The sequence below is a fragment of the Necator americanus genome, chromosome V, assembly GCF_031761385.1.
Source record: "Necator americanus strain Aroian chromosome V, whole genome shotgun sequence".
NCBI lineage: Eukaryota > Metazoa > Nematoda > Chromadorea > Rhabditida > Ancylostomatidae > Necator > Necator americanus.
The window spans coordinates 9672597-9690355 of NC_087375.1; the positions used below are offsets into that span (position 1 = coordinate 9672597).

Here is a 17759-nt window from a genome sequence, read left to right on the forward strand (position 1 = left end):
TAGTTGCTACCTAAAAAGCTTGCTCTACCTACCTACTGCTGATCATACACTGTCAACGGCTGGGATACAATTCATGAGCTACTAGTATCAGAAAAATCCAAGGGAACTTTCTGATAAATGCTTTGATTGAAATACTTATTGAAATAATAAATATGAAAATGTGAAATATGAGAGAATGACGCATTCAGTAGCTTCACGTTGTGAAAATTTTTGCCCAAAATAAGTAACACTCCAACTTTCAAAAGCAATGAGAATTATATACGTTCTGTACGTTTCAATCCTTTCTAGTTCGAGTTTTCCCTAATATTAGAGTTGAAAATAATGTTAAGACTTGTGAAACAGAAATGTTAAGACTGAAACAAGAAAACTTGGTGAACAAATAGGAACGGAAGTTGATAAAAACCTAGACGTAAGGATGGAAAAAGGGTTGTTAAGAAAGAAACCTTGCTCATACCTTCTGGGAAGAGTATTCACTTGATGAGATTTTTAGACTTCATGAAGGTAATATTTAGGCGAAGTTCGTCTCTTCTCAGTAGACCACCACAACATGCCATATACTGATAAATACATTGCTTACTAATTAACTCAGTAATTTCGGCAACTCTCATCACTTTTTTCATACCTATTTCCTGATAACCGTTAGTTCTAGTTCTCTGCCCCTATAAGGCATCTAAGACGGTTGCCTGCGTCTCAATAATCGGTTGGCGTGTGGCTTCGTCGAGGCATGTTTGCGTCTTCCTCGCCGACTTCGCGTCAGTGCCCGTTACCACATGATCACTCGAACTGTGTACGGGTGTACCTGTTTTCCTAACTCTTCGTGCTTCATTTAACGTTTCCTTCCTTGGTAACATGAGGTCATCTCCCCAACTACATTAAACTTCAACTGAAGCGCCTTCATTCACTGGATTTGAACTGAGATCCCAAGAGTTTCAGCACAACAGAAGCTTGTGCGAGATGAAAGCGCATCTTTTACTTATGATTATCCATCCATATGTGGCAAAAAACAAGATATCATTCTGCAAAACCATTTATTTCGTAAAGCGTTTATTCAAAAACACTACGAGAAATCTACGAAACAAGTAAGTGCACTTGAACTATTGCTCCTTCAAAAACGAATTTCTGAAAAAAAAGAATATTAAAAAGGGATGGATAGATGATAAACGAGGTTCACAAACTTATACCATGTTTCAACACGCAACGAATCAATGTCAGGAACTTGTGATGCAGCTTTGTAGTCCGATTCTAAATGCGTAGCTAAGTATAGGGTCGGCCTAACGTCCAGTCTTGCTGCTTCTTTTGAAGGGACCAAGAAGTCTTGAGAAATCTTAGAAGACCCTTACGTTAATTTACTCTTGGAAAATTATCAGCTTTTTTGAAGACAGCGTTTCACGAAATTGAAGTAGTGCGGAGACTGCTAGGAAAACGTCGAGTTCAGGTTGAAGATTACGGAAACAAGCTCAGCTGCCCCCATTCGCTTAATTATCGTAAAAAAAATTGCGTGGAGACCGCTAGGAACTAAAGCGGTTTTTTACGATGGTTTTTCCGAGGAGCGTTAGAACGCGGCTCATACAAGCTCCAATCCCCTCAGCTTTCGTAGCAAGAGCAAATCGACCATCGTTTTAACTTCACTAGGTTGGCAAGGAGGTATCGTAGATCTTCGACCTCTCCCTCGTGGACTCGGTGGGTGCACAAAGGTTGTCTCTTGCAACTGACTTCTCACGGAACAATCCGTCTTGCAAGCCGTTTTTTACGACGAAAAGAGGAGAATGAAGTGAGCCACTCTCGTTTCCGTAATTTATAACTCTATGTTTTATTGGGGGTTTTCGCACGGCATCATTTTTCTGCCTTTAAGATTCTTCTGATCGCTAACGAAGTCAAAACGGACTTAAGCAGTTGGTGGTTGGAGCAAGCGGTTAGGATCGAGATGGCACTCTCTCTAGTTTTACTCGCTCTCGAACCTGTGGTTTCATCTCAATCCTGAGATAAATTATAAATTACAAACCTAGCGTAGGTGCCTATTAGGCGTCATGTATGTGCATTGCTGTGCTGACTACACGTACCGCGTGATCTTTTTTACCTTTTACGGCATGCAACGTAATATTGTGAGATTCTGATTTCAACGTTCTACAAATCTTTTTCTGCACCCCCCCCCCCCCCCCTAAAGCCTCGTTGTGTATGTTTGTATGCACCCTCCTTCCTTGTGTTGGGCCATTTGATGATCTTAGGAGGAAGTTCTGATGTGCACTTTAACGTTCTCATCTGACATTTTTGAGGCGAATAAGAGAGTTGTAGGAATGCTACCAAGTCATTATAGGAGGCTCTTCCCAAGCAAGTTGGTCGGACTATTATCACAACAAGGAGAGAGTGTACAGCAAAAGATATAAAAAAACGCGAACAAGAAGCAACTGAAAATATAGAAGAAGTAGAAATGAAAATCGAGCGATATTATTTTCCATCTCGGAAATAGTTGTGCGGTGCGTGTAGCCTGTACAGACAACAAGACGACTTTGTCGTTTGCGCAGCCGCCTAGCAGCTAGACCTCGTTTCAGGTCGTTTTCCCCTGAACATATTTTGTATCATCACTTACTGGAAACAGAAAGCAAAAACTTGCCGTCAATGTCGCTGAACATATGGATTCCATCCATACTGACGTTTGTCTCCGATGGACCATCAGAATAATAGGAATACTCGTACTTTTCCTCTTCTATTTCACTAGGCGTTTTCATTGGACCTAAGCAATGGACATCTTATCGATTTGTAACGGACCAGACCTATAAATGCTCACAAGAGCCAAGATAATTAATTGTAGGATTGCCCAAGTCCTCGACTGGGATGAGCTTAGCTTCAGAGAGCATGTTCAAGCACTCAATGGAGTCTACTACTCGTGCGCCACCAATGTAGAGAGGAGCTTGCACTGTAAATAGTGGAAATTAGTCCAGTCCTTGCTGAGCGAGATGAGGTGCTGCGTCTGCGTTGGACACGGATTTTGATGCTCCGAAAATTCGATCTATAACAGGGAAACTGCTGTTATTGACAGCGAAGCGATTGCTATCGATTGTATTGATGGGAAGGTGAGTCAGAAAGGTTGGATGCCAATCCCGACGTTTGCCGAAAGTGATCAGCGACGACTATTTCTTAATAGAGACAAACTCTGATCCACGTTGTTCCGCTCGCTAAACACACCTTCAATCTCCGCATCGGTTTTTGGTAAGCTGTACCAAGAGACGTTTCCACTCACAGCTGTACTCATAGGAGACGCTTCAGCAATGATGTCATCTGAATCAGGCGAAACTTAGATGGAGAAGCCATTTCACATCGTGGATGACCATAAAAGAACCGAATCCGTAGGATCTTAAAACATATCAGGAGTCTTTGCCTTCCGGAAATCACTCACATTCTATTTCGACATTCGTCTCGCTTGGCGCTGGTGTATACTCCGAATAGATTGAACTCTCTGAGAGCGCCGTGTCCAAATCAATGCATGACGCTAAATATGATATGACTAGACTATATTGTTTAAGTGGAGCATATCATTATAGCTGCTGCAAATGTTGAGACAACTAACATGCCGTCTTGAGCGCCTTCTCTTCATCTGTTATTTCAGATGGAACTGCATCGTTATATTCTTTTGATTCATCTATGTTCATCTTCATTTGTTGTACTCATAAACATTTCGAAGTAAACTATCTAAAGGCAACCACCACTACCTAAACTATCAGATCCGCTGGACTGATGGAGATCCCTACACTCTGCTGTTCCTAAATTATCATATTTCCGGACGAAAGTTCGAAAATGTTTACTCATTTTTATATAAAAAGCTGACAACTCACTGTCTGTCAAATATTGCCGTGGATAGGCGTAGTCGTAGTCGTAACCCGCCCAGGAATTCGCTTCCATGTCCGAATATGATAATTCCTCTGCAAAAGTACAGACATAAGTCAAGGTTGCAAAAGCCAACGTCACGCACTCTACTTACAGAGCAGTGAAAATTCTCAATCTACTTCTCACATTCCGCCGCAGTAGTCGTTTGCACGCTAGACCCTATCTCAATCCTATTAGTAAGTTGGGATCTAGTCAGCCACCAAGCTGTTTTACAAAGTTACCTGCGACCGTTGAACCGCACCGCTCTTTTGTTAAAGGCATCATCCCACGAATCCGAGGTGGTGCGGATTCCAGGTGGAGTATTCGTATACGGGATGGGAGACTATGGAGAGGGGGTGATTCCGTCCATTTCTTTCTAATTGCCGCACAAAACGGCCCGGAAGATGCGGCGCATGCACAAGGCTGGCGCGCTCCAGTCGAACTCCCTGTAGAAAGTAGTGCGCCAGTACGCCTGGAGCCATATCTTCCGGGTCGTTTTTTACGGCATTTAGGGAAAAATGGACAGAATCACCCCCCCCCCCCCCCCCATGGTCTCCCATCCCGTATACGAATACTCCACCTGAAATCCGTACCACCTCAGATTCGTGGAGTGATGCCTTTAACCGCATGCATATTGTACTGCAAAGCAGAATCCTTGGTCCAGGGTCTAGCTAAACACCACTTAGCTACCATGGTCTACCATCACTGACGGCTTCGACCAACATTAGCGATGGGAACGACAGAAATGATGATTTCAATGCAGATAGGTATTTATTGTGGACGTAACAGAGATATAGAGATATTCACTACAGCTCACAGTCTACCAATAGATGTAGAGACTCTTCGCAGCCAGAGCAAAACCTACCAAACGACTCCAGATCTTCACTGTCAACGTAGGTTTCCGTAGGCGCCAAAGCGTATAGAGATAATGTCGTTTCAGAAGTATCATCTGAAATCCCAATTCGCAATTAAAGATGTCAGAACACTAATGATATATAGAACTTGTCACATAACCTTTTCAACCTGTACCTGTAGCGGATACTGGCTCGTAACCAAAGACAACGACGGCTAGTATAGCATACAGCTAACATTCACACTAATCAAGGACACGACAGGGGAATTGTATTTAACCAGAAAAAAAATGGACCCCACCATTAAACGAAGGAAAACGGTGGAGAAGAAGAAGAAGATGGACCACAAGAAACTGCTTAACCTACCGTAATCGTGTTCGCTATCCGTTCTCAGAGTTTCCATTTTGAATCACCAAGTGGTCTTGGTAACAATAGAATAACGAATGGACCATACCTGTGGAAGGACGAACACAAAATAAATAAGTTTGTTCACAAAACTGAAGGTAAATCATGTCGGACACGTCTTTCATAATTAATTTACAAGTTCCAAAAGTTGGATGGTGAAAGTGCAGTACTAGAAGTTTTCGCGTCATCAAGACAGTGATTCCTTTTTTGGTTGAATCGTGGTTTAAATCCAACCTGTTCTATTTGTTTCCTATGTATTCTAGTCACGACTGCGTTTTTTTTTACCTTTTCTGAAGCAGAAACAATAAAGGCAGTTTATTACGATGTTGACTTTCTTCCATGAATAGATCCCTATTCATGGAGCAAAGTCAACATCGCCTGATCTTGCTAATCGTCCACTTAGCACACCACACGTACAAGTACCTAGTTTTGGGTGCATTTTATGATGCACCCAATGTGAGTACTGAGAGTAGTTCAAACGTTCTCTTGTCTTGAAACCTCGGCACATTCTGTCTATATTTTGTAGTAGTGTGCCTGCGAAGTTTTTAGATGGAACTTTTTCTTTGTCTGAAGTTTCGGCTTTTTCGCCGTCTTCGGAGACCTAAATAGGGGATGACTGGAGCAACGCTACGTTATTCCGTCAAGTGTCACACTACCCTGGGTAAGTGTTTTGATAATCGTTCAAGATATTGAAAACAGAACTCGTCTACATTGAAAGTAGTCTTACGTGTTGTTCCACCGGATGTGGTGCGGCTAGTAGCACGCACTTGTTACACAGTACACTTGTTAGTGTACCAGCGACATCAGGCAGGTATAGGTCACAGAGCGGTACAAGTTGCAAGAACTCATTCGTTATCGACAAGCAATAAAAGGATAAAGTTTCTGGCGTTAATCAATCCGCTTGGGATGCGCCCCCACGTTCACTTCAATTCAGAATCGTTTGAGGTTTACGAACGTGTATCTGGCCTATACAATGACTTGCGGTGGCTAGCCGATGTGTCAAGTCAGTGCTTTTATCCTCCCAGACAAGTCTGGTACCAATTTATCGACCCCGAAAGGATGAAAGGCTTGGTGAGCACTAGGGCGGATTCGAACCTCCGATCGATCGTGCAGGAAGCGGAACCTCTAACCGCTACACCACACCCGCCCTCGACAAGCAATAATTCCTATTATTCACTGAAGGGTTTCTTTCAAGAATCCAAACTGCCTCCAACGCTTTCCTAGTGGCTTTATCAAGCCTTTTCATCGTCGTTTTCGTTTCGTTTTCGTTTTCCTGCGATATATTCATTAATTCTCACTCCAACATTCCTACCGGTCTCCTCAATGTAAGTTGCATTCCACATCAAGCACTCATATATTACCCCCATTTGTGCGCAGTCGCCTGTTTTGCCGTAAGGACAAATAACACATCTTCCACAGATGCAGTATCTATCGTATAATCTGTTTCTAACAAGCTGGCTTTTGATATTTGCATTTGGAATATTCACCAAGATCACGTCATCTTGTAATTGTGCTTGAACAATGCTGCGTCGAACAGTGGCACCGACACTGTCACAGATAAAAGGAAGACAAAGAGAAATCGAAAGAGTTTGATTCCGCGAGGAACATTGCTGTTTACAGTGCGGGTTCTTCGGCCATTAGCACATGCGATTTTCATAGCTAGCCTTCTTGATTCGTGTCGTTCCTGTTTACCAGGGTATATTCCACTGGCGGCTTTAAACATATCACGATTCAGTGCACGTTTAGCTGCATTCGGATGTGCAGATTTGGCGTGCAATAAGATGTTCTTGGAACATTTTTTGTGATAACACTTTACCCTAATAATGCCATTTGAAGCACTTGTGTGTTGAGGTATGGAAGACATCCTTCTTTTGGGATTTTTCGTGTGAGTCTTATGTGTTGCGATTGTTGGTTGAGTATTCGGAAACACTCGTCCATTTCGGGGTGTGTTAATGTGATGATGCAACAGTCGCCAATACATCTGCAATACATTATTGGTCTACGCGAAAGCACTGGTTTTTCGATTCTGCTCATGAAACAGATCGCCAGTACTGGTGCTAGTCTTTGACCCATTGCTGGCCCTCTCAGTTGTGCGAAATAATTTCCTGATCACCTGAAGATATTACATTTCAGGCATACCTTGATAAGTGTTATTGCGCGAGTTTTACTAAGCCCATATTTTTCCAAGTTGTTGCCATGTAAATTTATGATCTCAGAGAGAGCTTGCAGCGCCTCACTGTTTTTTACATTCATGTAGAGTGAGGTCACATCAAAGGACTCTATTACACAGTTGCTCTCAACTCTTGCATTGCGTAACTGTTCAAGGAAATGGTGCGTGTTCGACAAGTAAGATGGTATTTTAGGCAAAATTTGACTCACAGTTTTATTAAGGAACGGCGAGATCCGATCCGTTGGTTCTCCCACACAACTTAATTATTGGTCGCATCTGAGTACTGAGAATACGGCGAAACGAGGGGCATTTTGGAGAAGTGTTATGTAGCTACTTATCTATGCCACTGCCTAGCAGAAATTAAAGTGAAAAAAGCCGGAGAAGAGAGTGCTGGCTATTGGTTCTTCTTTGCGAGCAAGTGAGAATGAAACTGCAAAATATCACTGTTCTCAAACGTACTCACGCCTGAAAACTGCATGAGAGGAGACCCTGAACAGATTAAATTCTACCGTTGAAGTGCACCGCAGCTGAGGTAAATGGAACGTTTAAGTTATTGTCATCAATGGGTCCTCTCCGTTCTCTACACTGGTCGCAGATTAACCTTCGCAACTCGTCGTTAGTGTTAGGCTATAGTCGGCGTCAGGTATGGGAGCCCAGATCACTTTCGATTGTTGAAGTACAGAGAGGAGACTGAGTTCGAGTGAAGTAATAGTGAAGAATTTTAAAAGTTTTGTTTTGAGTTTTGCGCTTCAACACATTCGGGATCGAGAGCAGAAGAAGATCATTCATTATTTGATTTGATGATTACTTCCTTTCATGAAAAAAACATGTGATAAAAAACCAAAAAAAAATGGAAAATAAAAAATCCATCATAACACAATGTTTTTATATCGTGCAAAATCAAACAGTTTCATCCGTTCCATAGAGAATCTTGTCCACAACGTCTATACCCATAGTGAAGCTGTGGTCCTGGTTTGCAACCTCGTATCGCCAACTTCCAAATCTGGATTATACATTTAAATGGAAACGCGCCCAACCAATTAGGGATGAAAGAAGAATTACACCGGACATCTTCGAAACATTAGCATGCTTTTCTCTCTGAGATTAGTCGTTCTGAACTAATAACTATTCGTTATTTATGACATGAAATTTAGGATTTTACACAAAAGATGCGGCACACACAGTTTTTCTTAGTGTAGCTTCAAGAGAGATAACATTTAATTTAATTTAATTTAATTTGATTTAATTTGTATGTATATATAACCGTTTAATTAGAGGCAGCATACCACGAATTTGTTGTAGTGAGGGAATCCGCGGAAAAACTAGAGTTGGGGATGCAGACTGCGGATTCCGGCGTGGTTCTTCTCGTTTCTCTCTCTAGTTGACGTAAAAGACCCCTGGGAACCGCTTTAGTACCTAAGAAGAACGTTAGAACGCTCCTTTATGTACACATCCGCGTCCCTTTACTGGCTTATTTATTAGGTTCACTTGAATAGGCTGGTGAAAAAATGCTAAATGCCAAAAATGCTGTATATTCCACAACGTTTTTTTACAAAGGTTAGAGAGAGATGAGCAAAACCACCTTGAATAATGGAATCCCAGACTCTGCAACCCCATCTCTAGCTTTTCCCCCGTCACATCAGATTCGTGGTAGCTGCCATCAAATACATCACCCCACGAGTCTAGCGTGGTATAGATTTTCGTTGAAGTATACCAATATCGGGTTGTAGATTATGAATACAGGGGGTTCCGCTCGTCTCTCCCTGCATCACTGTAAACAGACGGCTTCGGAATTCCTTATGACATCCTTTACTGCAACGCGCCACCCTTGCGCCTCCCCCCGCCTGCGATTCGTCGAATGAAATAAATTGCTCTTTGGGGTGTCCGAATGGATTTTTGACGAATCGCAGGCGGAGGCAGGGCGCAAGGGTGGTGCGCTAAAATAGAGGACGTCGGAAGAAACAGCGTTCCGGAACCGTCTGTTTACAGTGATGGAGAGAGATGAGCGGAACTACCTCTATACTCACAATCTACGACTTGACATATGTATATTCCAACGGACATCCATACCACGCCAGATTCGTGGAGTGATGACTTTGAGCAGCAACAGGATACTTTTTTACAAAAAGAAGTCTAACAATATAAGTTTCTCGGAAATCCCCCATAGAGACACTTTAGCTTCTCTCAACCGATCTAAGAAAACTGATAACAGCTGAACCATGGCCGTCTCTGATCTGATTTTTCTCGACATCTAGAGAGTCTTCTTACCTCCCACGTGAATAAATATGCTCATTTTCAAGTGTTCTGTGAACGTTCTTCAGCTCTTCATCCCTGTTTAGTGTGGGGATTGGATAGCCATAAGGTAGTACATGTAACCATTTTGACTCAATCCTATTTGTAGGGTAGATGATTCCATGTTCGATGAGATCTGAAATGAATACCAAAAGCAAATGAAAGCACCTTTCTTTTTTCTTTTTGAAAAAAACTTTTCAAAAACGCTTGCTAGGATTTCTACCTCTAATTGTTGACTCAATAATAGTGTCTTTATCTACGGGTTCATCGATTGCCATCCCGATTTCTACAAGCACCGACCAAAACAATGCCGCGTTGGGAGTGAGACGTTCGTTGAAATTCGACATAAAGGTGCACCTTCAAAAAAAATTCACATGAAAGGGTATAGAAAACGATCCTACATTAGATAATATCACCTAGAGAATTTTGCGATAATTAGTACTATGTTGTGTTACTGAAACTATCTCAAAACATATGTAGAGTCTCTGAGTCACCTGTAGAAAATAATATCAGGTTGCGGGAAATAAAGCCATGATAGTTGTTCAGTAAATTCTGGCTGTGGTCGTCGCATTCCAATTCCAACAAGGACCACCTAGATAAGAATATATTCTTACGTCATCAATTCCACATCCAAAATTTCATTTCCCCTTAAAATTAGACAAGCTGGACATGAACTGGGTATTATCACTGTATACATGGAACTTGTAATGCCCACAAAAAATCAGAGCAGCATAAGTCATTTTTTCGATCTCTCAACTTGTGAAATTTCCGCCGACGTTATTGACGTCAAAAACGCAATGTCAGTCTACCCTAATCCCTGAAAAGATGGAATAAGGTCAAGCATGTTTGCTGAAAAAAAAAAAACTGGAAAAACCTGTGTACCTTCGAATGGCGGAGGTTAATTTTTGGGCAGAGACCGGACATTCGCCCTAATTCCACAATTGGCATCGTTGAAATCACATAATCATACCCAATCACGTATCCGTTACCTAGCAAAACCTAAACAAAATAGAAATAAAGAAATAAAATATACGCAAAACAAGAAGGTTCACAGGAAAAAACGAAGCTCAGGAATCCAATCCACCAATGTTGCACACCTCTTTCTTTCGTGGATCAATTCCTATAACTGGACAACCTAATCGGAACCAATGAGCTGGTAATTCAGAAGCGACTGTCTTCCAAAGTTCTCCTATACCTCGGAAGTCTCGTGGATACCTTTAACGCAAATTTTAAAAAGTCATAGATATTCTATGTTTTTCCTACAGCTTTAAAAAGTTACTAACTAAAATGGTTCACCTAAACATTGACTTGGCCTTCTTATTCTCTTCTTCGTCAAGCTCACCGCGAGTTAGTTGACATCTTCTCTTCAAATCCTCGATACTTGTCCGAGGTACTCTGTTCTCCACCCATGCACAGTTCATTTCGGCCAATGACACTGTCCACACCTATTTCACAAACTAATCTTGCTGTAGCACATTATAGGGCAAAATGTCCAAAAAAAATCCTTTTGAAATGGTGCAGAACCTTCTCATTATATGGTTTGATGAATACTTTTTGAAGGGTAGGTCCGAAAGTGTATAAAGTGAACTCGTCAAAATTTCTAGCTAGATCCGTAGCCGTGGAAGTAGACGAGATCTCATGTAAACACTGCATTTTAATGCCCGCAGGGAAGTACGGTATGGAATCCTGTACTGGATAGGGAATGTAATTCGCCTCCACATTATCATCGTTCTTTATTATATGCCTCATGTAAGCCTGTAAAAAAGAAAAAATTTTATGGAGCAAAGAATACCTTTATTTAAAAAAAAGAAATCAAGAACACTGGCAAAAGTAGAAATGTTCTGTAAGGAGGGATTAATGTTCCAAATATGTAATATCCACGCTCACCTTTACACATCTTGGCACATTGTTCCACTGACTCACTGCCCGGTTAATGACATTTGTGAATTTCTGATATTTAGAAAACCCTGTAAATAAACTTAATAATGCAAATAACTGCAATAGGACATAAGAATTGAAACATGTATCAACTCTTATATGAAAACTTCCTGATATTTCAAATCCAAAAAAAAAATCGAATAAGATGTCTTTAACAGTAATACTCAGAAGAAAGAAATATAAAGTAAATCAGTAGTTATTTTACATGTACACATGCTGTCACCTTCCCTGCTATATGCTACATATTTTGCACTCCGGTATAGCGCGAATGCGTTCACAGAGGCGATTACGTATGGGTCTTTGCTTAAGATTGTCAGCAAAGAGCATCACACTCGCAACAGATCCTTCAAGCTTTTTTTCCTCAGACACCGTGGTAAAGCGACTTTCAAACCAAGCTCGAACGATTATTGTTTTTCCTCTCTTCCAGTGCAAACGAGGTGCGGAAAATATTTCCCGCAACCGACCTCTTAAATTAGGTTGGATGAGCAGAAGGTAATGAGTTGAAAGATAAAGGATTAAGTGTCTGGCGTTAATCAATCCGCTTGAGATCCATTCAATTCAATTCGGAATAGCTTGAACTTCATAAACGCGTGACTAACCATTACTATGATTTGCCAGAGCTGGCCAATGTATCAAGTTAGTGTTTTTATCCTCCTAGACACGTCTGGTACCAATTTATCGACCCCGGGTAGAGAAAGGCTTGGTTAGCACTAGGGCGGAATCGAATCTCCGATCTATCATGTAACCACAGCGAAACCTCTCAAAAAGAGCAAAGCAGCAAATGAGCGTATTTTCGAAATCGACGCCTCATTTTTAGCCATGAAGCCAATGGTGAACGTAGGCGCCAATCGTTGCCCCATGGCAAGACACCTGATTTGTGCAAAATAGTTGCCCTACCATCTAAAAACTGTGCATTTGAGGCATTTTCTCAGTGCAATCATCAGTTGTTCACCGAAAAAGGCAAACAAGTTGATTGGACTCTGATGTTCAGTTAAAAGATCAAGAATCCACTGTATAGGAGATTCCTGTACACTGCACAAACAACGAAAGGCTCCATTACACATCAGTTATTAAAAACAGAAACGTACGGGTGTTCGTTTAATGAGCTGGCAGAAATTTCAGAAGCTGAAGCAGCATTAAGCTTATGAACCAAGCGATCTGTCTGTAGGGCCTCCTACGTGGCTGATGATAGGTCTCACCTTGAACGTTGAGAGATCTTTAGAGGCAAGCTCGCTGTCAGAGGTCAACTTGTGTGTTTTTCTAAGAAGGTAGAAGACAGGACCCACGAGTAACTCTGTTTTGAAGCGGGTTGCAGTGAAGCGTGGGAAATGCGTTCATTAACTGATACTCATCCACACCCGATTAAGTTGTTAATTTTGTGCTAGAAATTACAGTGGAAGAATGATAAAGGAAGCTATATTGGAAGTGACATAATGTGAGGTAATTAGTATCAGCAAGTAGATCATCTGCTATTTTTTGACTTATAAAGCTCACGGATTTCCCAAATGACTGAGCGCTATTTCAGTGCGATGCTTGGATTACACTTTCTCCGTCTGTAGCAATTTATAACTTTTAATAGTCCTTGTGTAAGTGGACAGGAACTAATATCTACAACGGCATCAAATTCCTGTTGTCCTAAGAATGTATGTGGGAAGGGTATGGGAGGGGGAACGTTTTAGAATATTGGGCAATTTCAGTGCTATTTGATTCTGATTCGTGACGGAGGCGATCTCAATGTTCTTCTGAACTGCATAAGATTTGGGAGAACTGCTGTAGAAACAGATTGAGATGGTGACAAACTAGGCTCTAGTTCAAGCCCTGGTTGCACGTTTATTGACATAGAAAGTACAGTAAATCAAGAGTTGACAGACAGATATTGTTAGCTGGCATTGATTTCGCGATCGCTAAAGTCAAAGCAGACTTCTTTAGGACACCTCTTTGCACTATCACGAAATGATCTGTTTAGCGAACTGTCGAACTTTTTCTGCATTTTAGACTTAGTCTTCAGTAATCATCAACCCGATAGAATCACATAAGAAATCGACCTACCCACTATTGTCTTACAAAGTCGTTCCTCCAAAAGCTATTAACACGAAACATCTTTCGACAAACATTTCTTGATATTGGTGCATTGTATAGTTGCCCAAAACAGAATCATTCCCTTTGGGATTCATCTTTGGGCTCGTGGAATGGATCCAAAACGCTGCCAGATGCTTTCGCGCGGCAATACTAAGTCAGTGCGCCGAAATCGTGATATTGGCTTCAAAATCTTTTCCGTTGTGATGTCGCAGCCTAGGACACATAGTTCCATAGAGTCACGTGATTTCTTTCTCCCGTCCAAGTGTTCTTTAACTTGAACCCGTATCCGTTTCTATGTATACGTCACTGCATTGCATACAGGAAATCAGATAAGCAACTCATACGCTCATCCAGACTCCTTGTTATTTGGGCATGGTGTAGTGCAGATATAGTCATATAGGCCACTGCGTATGAACCTTTGCTTAAGATTGCAAGGAGGAAGCTCTACAATAGCTACAGATTCTTTATAATGTAACTACTTATCCTTCTTTTCTTAACAAATTGTTCTAATACTATGTCTTTTGTTCATTATCAACTAAACTGCCTAGACTTAGTAAGTGCGCTCAAAATGCAACAATTTCATACATAACTTTTTACTCGTGAATAAAAAATAAAGAAATAAATAGATGTAAGGGTTTGCTGAATTTTAACGAAATTACTCATAAAGGTTCCCAATAGTTGCCAGAGAAGATCCCGTAATTACAGAAAAGCCTTTGGAGAAACACTAGTCAATCCATACTTGATCTACTTAACCTTTCCTCCATATTATATGTATACAGTCCCATTCTCTGCTAACTACTTGTCATTTAGGTTATTTAGGGTAATACCGAGAAATAAGCATTTCTTTATATTTGGTCGAGGAAATTGGGAAAAATTGAAATTGGCTAAAACAGTGGATCCTGCCGTCCTCACATGTCAAGTATTCCTAACTTAACTATTTGATACTATCCACGAACCGGTAACATGAACACCGAGATCCCATGTGAAACCTCGTCGATCGGTCACAGAACGTGCCAAACCTCCAACCTCATCCTCTTTTTCGATCACTAGTACCTTAAATCACTATTCATCACCAAGGATTAAAATAGTCCATCGTTAGCTGCAAACATAAGGATTATCGGGTTAAAGCTTGAAATTCACTCACTTCAGTAGAATTTGGCAACCGACCGCTCACGATTAATTCATGGAGTCGATATGCTGCTCCGAGAGCTGTGGGTCCGCTACCGATGATCACGAACTTTTTTGATCTATCCTCGTTCATCACGCCATAGAATCTTTGCCAGCTATTTTTTGTAGTGATTATTTGTTTTTTTTTTCTTTGGAAGAAGAGCACGTTTTCACTACAGGTTACAATAGTGGTTGTGATTGTTTACCACATGTTATAGGATGAGATTGTAAAAACCATAAATCGTGCATAATATCGGATCAGTGCATGTGTCTTCCGAGAATAACAAAAAAATAGACCACGTGGAACAAGTAATGTGGAATATTCAATGTATGTAAACATTGTAGCATTTCGGCAAAGTGTGGAAAGAATGTAAATGAGGAAGCGAGGAAACTACTATGCATGCAAAGAACGAATGAAAATTTAAAAGTTTTTCTGGATAACGTAAAAAATAAAGATGGTAAATATTGTATAATTCTAATTATTCAGGAGATGAGTCATCTTCAAAAAAATTTTTGCTAGTGTATAAGGATCAAGACTAGTTAAACGAACTCTCAGTGGTTCCTAATCGGTTCATTAACGACATGTTGAGGGAGAGTTCGGAAAAGAGGAAAATCAGGTTATGTGTGGACTTGTCAGTAGTAAAGCAGCCAACTTGGACCATCACTAAACTGCAGTCGGGACAAGGTCATTTGCGCACCCACGCAATGACAAGCGAATGAGCTGCGTTCGATCGAGAGACGATAAGTCAGACCAGTAAAGTACTTCGCCTTACTGGTTTTTGTCCTCGACGAAAAATAAGTAATTTTTCTGAATTTAATTTCTCCTTCTCACTACTTTATTATTTAAAGCGCTGAACCAGATTTTTTCGAAACTAATTTTTCTTCTCATGGCTCTTCTGGTACAAAAACTCACGTAACTCTTCCGTAATAACTCAAGTACAATTTTTTCTCGAACTCATTTTTTTGTGGTTGCTTTATTGGTATGAAGAATGGCACAATGCATCCGCAATATTCCTTCATTTTCATTTTTATTTTATTCTTATTTTTTTTTCAGGAATCATTTTCTTGATATGTTTGCCTCATAACTTCCTCCGCTAGCATTTCTTAGTTTCGATAAAATAGCGACGATTCCATTGTTTATGATCAGGACAGGCATTTGTTAGCCTTTTTTCTTATCCAGTCAGATAGCACAAAACATATCCTTGAACTTTTCGGATCTCTTCAAGATTTTTCACATTCCGTTTCAGCTTCCTCTTCATTATTGTCTTTACAACTTTTGCTAAATTGTTTCCACATGTCTACTTGGCTGTGATTTATGGTCCTCGTCTTTTTTGTTATCTTGCTCTCCAGTTGTGCTGGAATATTTTAGCAATTATTGTAGCTCCATTATATTCCAATGTATGTGAATTTTTGAATTCATCAATGAATGTAAACCCCTTAAAAAATAGTACATGTGGAGATCGAAATTCTGACTGTGAAGTTATTCTTGTGAGGTTGCCATTACTGTTGTTCACCCAACGTTGACTTTATAACTTTTTTGATGACGAAAACTAATTCTGTTCATTGTTTGCTAATCTACGCAATCATTTATTCGTCACCGTCACTGTTTGGCGAACAGATAATAAAGTCGATGGTTTTAGAGTAAGTTTTAACGTAGTTATAAGTAATTGTTTATGTTAAAAGGTCGAAATTTGACTCGGGAATAGTCCAGATAACTCTTTGCACTTCTCTTCTGGGCCGTTTAGTTTGTTTTAAAACTAATCTTATGCTTTAGCGGAAGATCACTAACAATCAATTGCGATCTATTAAAATCAATTAGATGTTTAACTGAGGGTTTCGCTACAATTTCACCGACTGCTCAGTCAATCTGTGAGGAAAGAATAGTTTCGGAAGAGATATCGCTCCCCTGTGTAGCTTTTTGTTTCGCATTCCTGCTGATCTCAATCGAATTAGGCACGAACACCCTTCAAAAAAATACTTTCCGGGTCGAATTTACTGGAGTATTTTTTGATTTGTACACAGTTAATCGGTTGAGAATGTGCTACCGACAACTCTTAAGTTCTATTCTAAACACCATTATTCGTTTTTTCCTTAAGATAAATACAGCAGTAGTCTTAAGCAGATCAATAGTTATGTTTGAACTGTTCTACAAACGTTGACGTTTTCACTGCAAATTAATGAGACACAATTTATCACTGTTGATTGATGAATTCGTCCAGTTCATTCAAATCAATAAATCGAATAAATTCACCACGTAGTCCGCACAGTAATGCGCATTATCAACGAAGACTGGTTGTAATTTTCTTAGAAAATTGGAACATTGAACTGAAATTGGAGATTTGGGAAACTTCTCGAGTAAAGGGATGGATTTCTGAATATTCTAGTGAAAAATTAAATGATAATGAAAATGATAGAGTATCCATTAAGCTTTTCTGTTTTTCTTTTTTTTAAATTTAGATTCAAGGCTAGTTAAACGTTACCGGAACAAAATGCATTAAGGCGATTATTATTCTCCAGATTTTGTTTTTTTTTTATTCGGAGAGAGAAACAAACAAAAAACAGTGCCTTGATCCCGAAAACTTGTCTACACGAATAGATCATCGCACGGTATTTGCATAAGAATGCGCACATTGAACAAGTTTCTCCTCACACTGTAAACAATCACATTTTCACGTTGTCGATAAATTGCTGAGCATCCGCACTTCGGCTCCCGCTGTCCCACCAGGATCGCTCGCTGAAAAAAAATTTATGATGTGGTCTTGTATATATGTGCATATGTGTATCAATACCATACCAAAAGTTATTTTCTTAAGATTTCCTCCACTAACGTTGTCTTGACCACAACGCATACTTCCCCACAGCAATCCACTTTTTTTTCTGGTTTTGCATCAATGAAATTTTTTTCCTCCTCTATTATTTACCAGCCTGAACGTCCGGCTAAAGCCGGACTTCAGGCTTTTTTTGCTGTTCGCTTCGCCTGCCTTCACCGATCAATA

The 17759-nt window shown here is 40.3% G+C and overlaps 2 protein-coding genes across 4 annotated transcripts; both read right to left on the reverse strand.

The window, feature by feature from the left end:
- Positions 1-1105: 1105 nt before the first annotated feature.
- On the reverse strand, positions 1106-5115 carry RB195_013421 (uncharacterized protein; the record flags this gene model as incomplete). Of its 2 annotated transcripts, none has more annotated exons than XM_064203220.1 (12): positions 1106-1119; positions 1182-1242; positions 2612-2622; positions 2669-2731; positions 2786-2914; positions 3184-3276; positions 3395-3487; positions 3566-3637; positions 3708-3758; positions 3831-3917; positions 4727-4810; positions 5079-5115. In XM_064203220.1, the coding sequence occupies 12 exons, from the start codon at positions 5113-5115 to the stop codon at positions 1106-1108; spliced, it is 795 nt and encodes a 264-aa protein (XP_064059100.1). The 2 variants fall into 2 exon arrangements, with proteins under 2 accessions (XP_064059100.1, XP_064059101.1); XM_064203219.1 differs by adding an exon at positions 2496-2560 and having other exon boundaries at positions 2612-2731.
- Positions 5116-8187: 3072 nt separating this feature from the next.
- Positions 8188-14857, reverse strand: RB195_013422 (uncharacterized protein; the record flags this gene model as incomplete). Of its 2 annotated transcripts, XM_064203222.1 has the most annotated exons (12): positions 8188-8290; positions 8350-8400; positions 9556-9715; positions 9803-9936; positions 10074-10171; positions 10462-10578; positions 10677-10794; positions 10876-11024; positions 11104-11334; positions 11467-11546; positions 14553-14649; positions 14741-14857. In XM_064203222.1, the coding sequence occupies 12 exons, from the start codon at positions 14855-14857 to the stop codon at positions 8188-8190; spliced, it is 1455 nt and encodes a 484-aa protein (XP_064059103.1). The 2 variants fall into 2 exon arrangements, with proteins under 2 accessions (XP_064059103.1, XP_064059102.1); XM_064203221.1 differs by lacking the exon at positions 8350-8400.
- Between the last annotated feature and the right edge of the window lie 2902 nt (positions 14858-17759).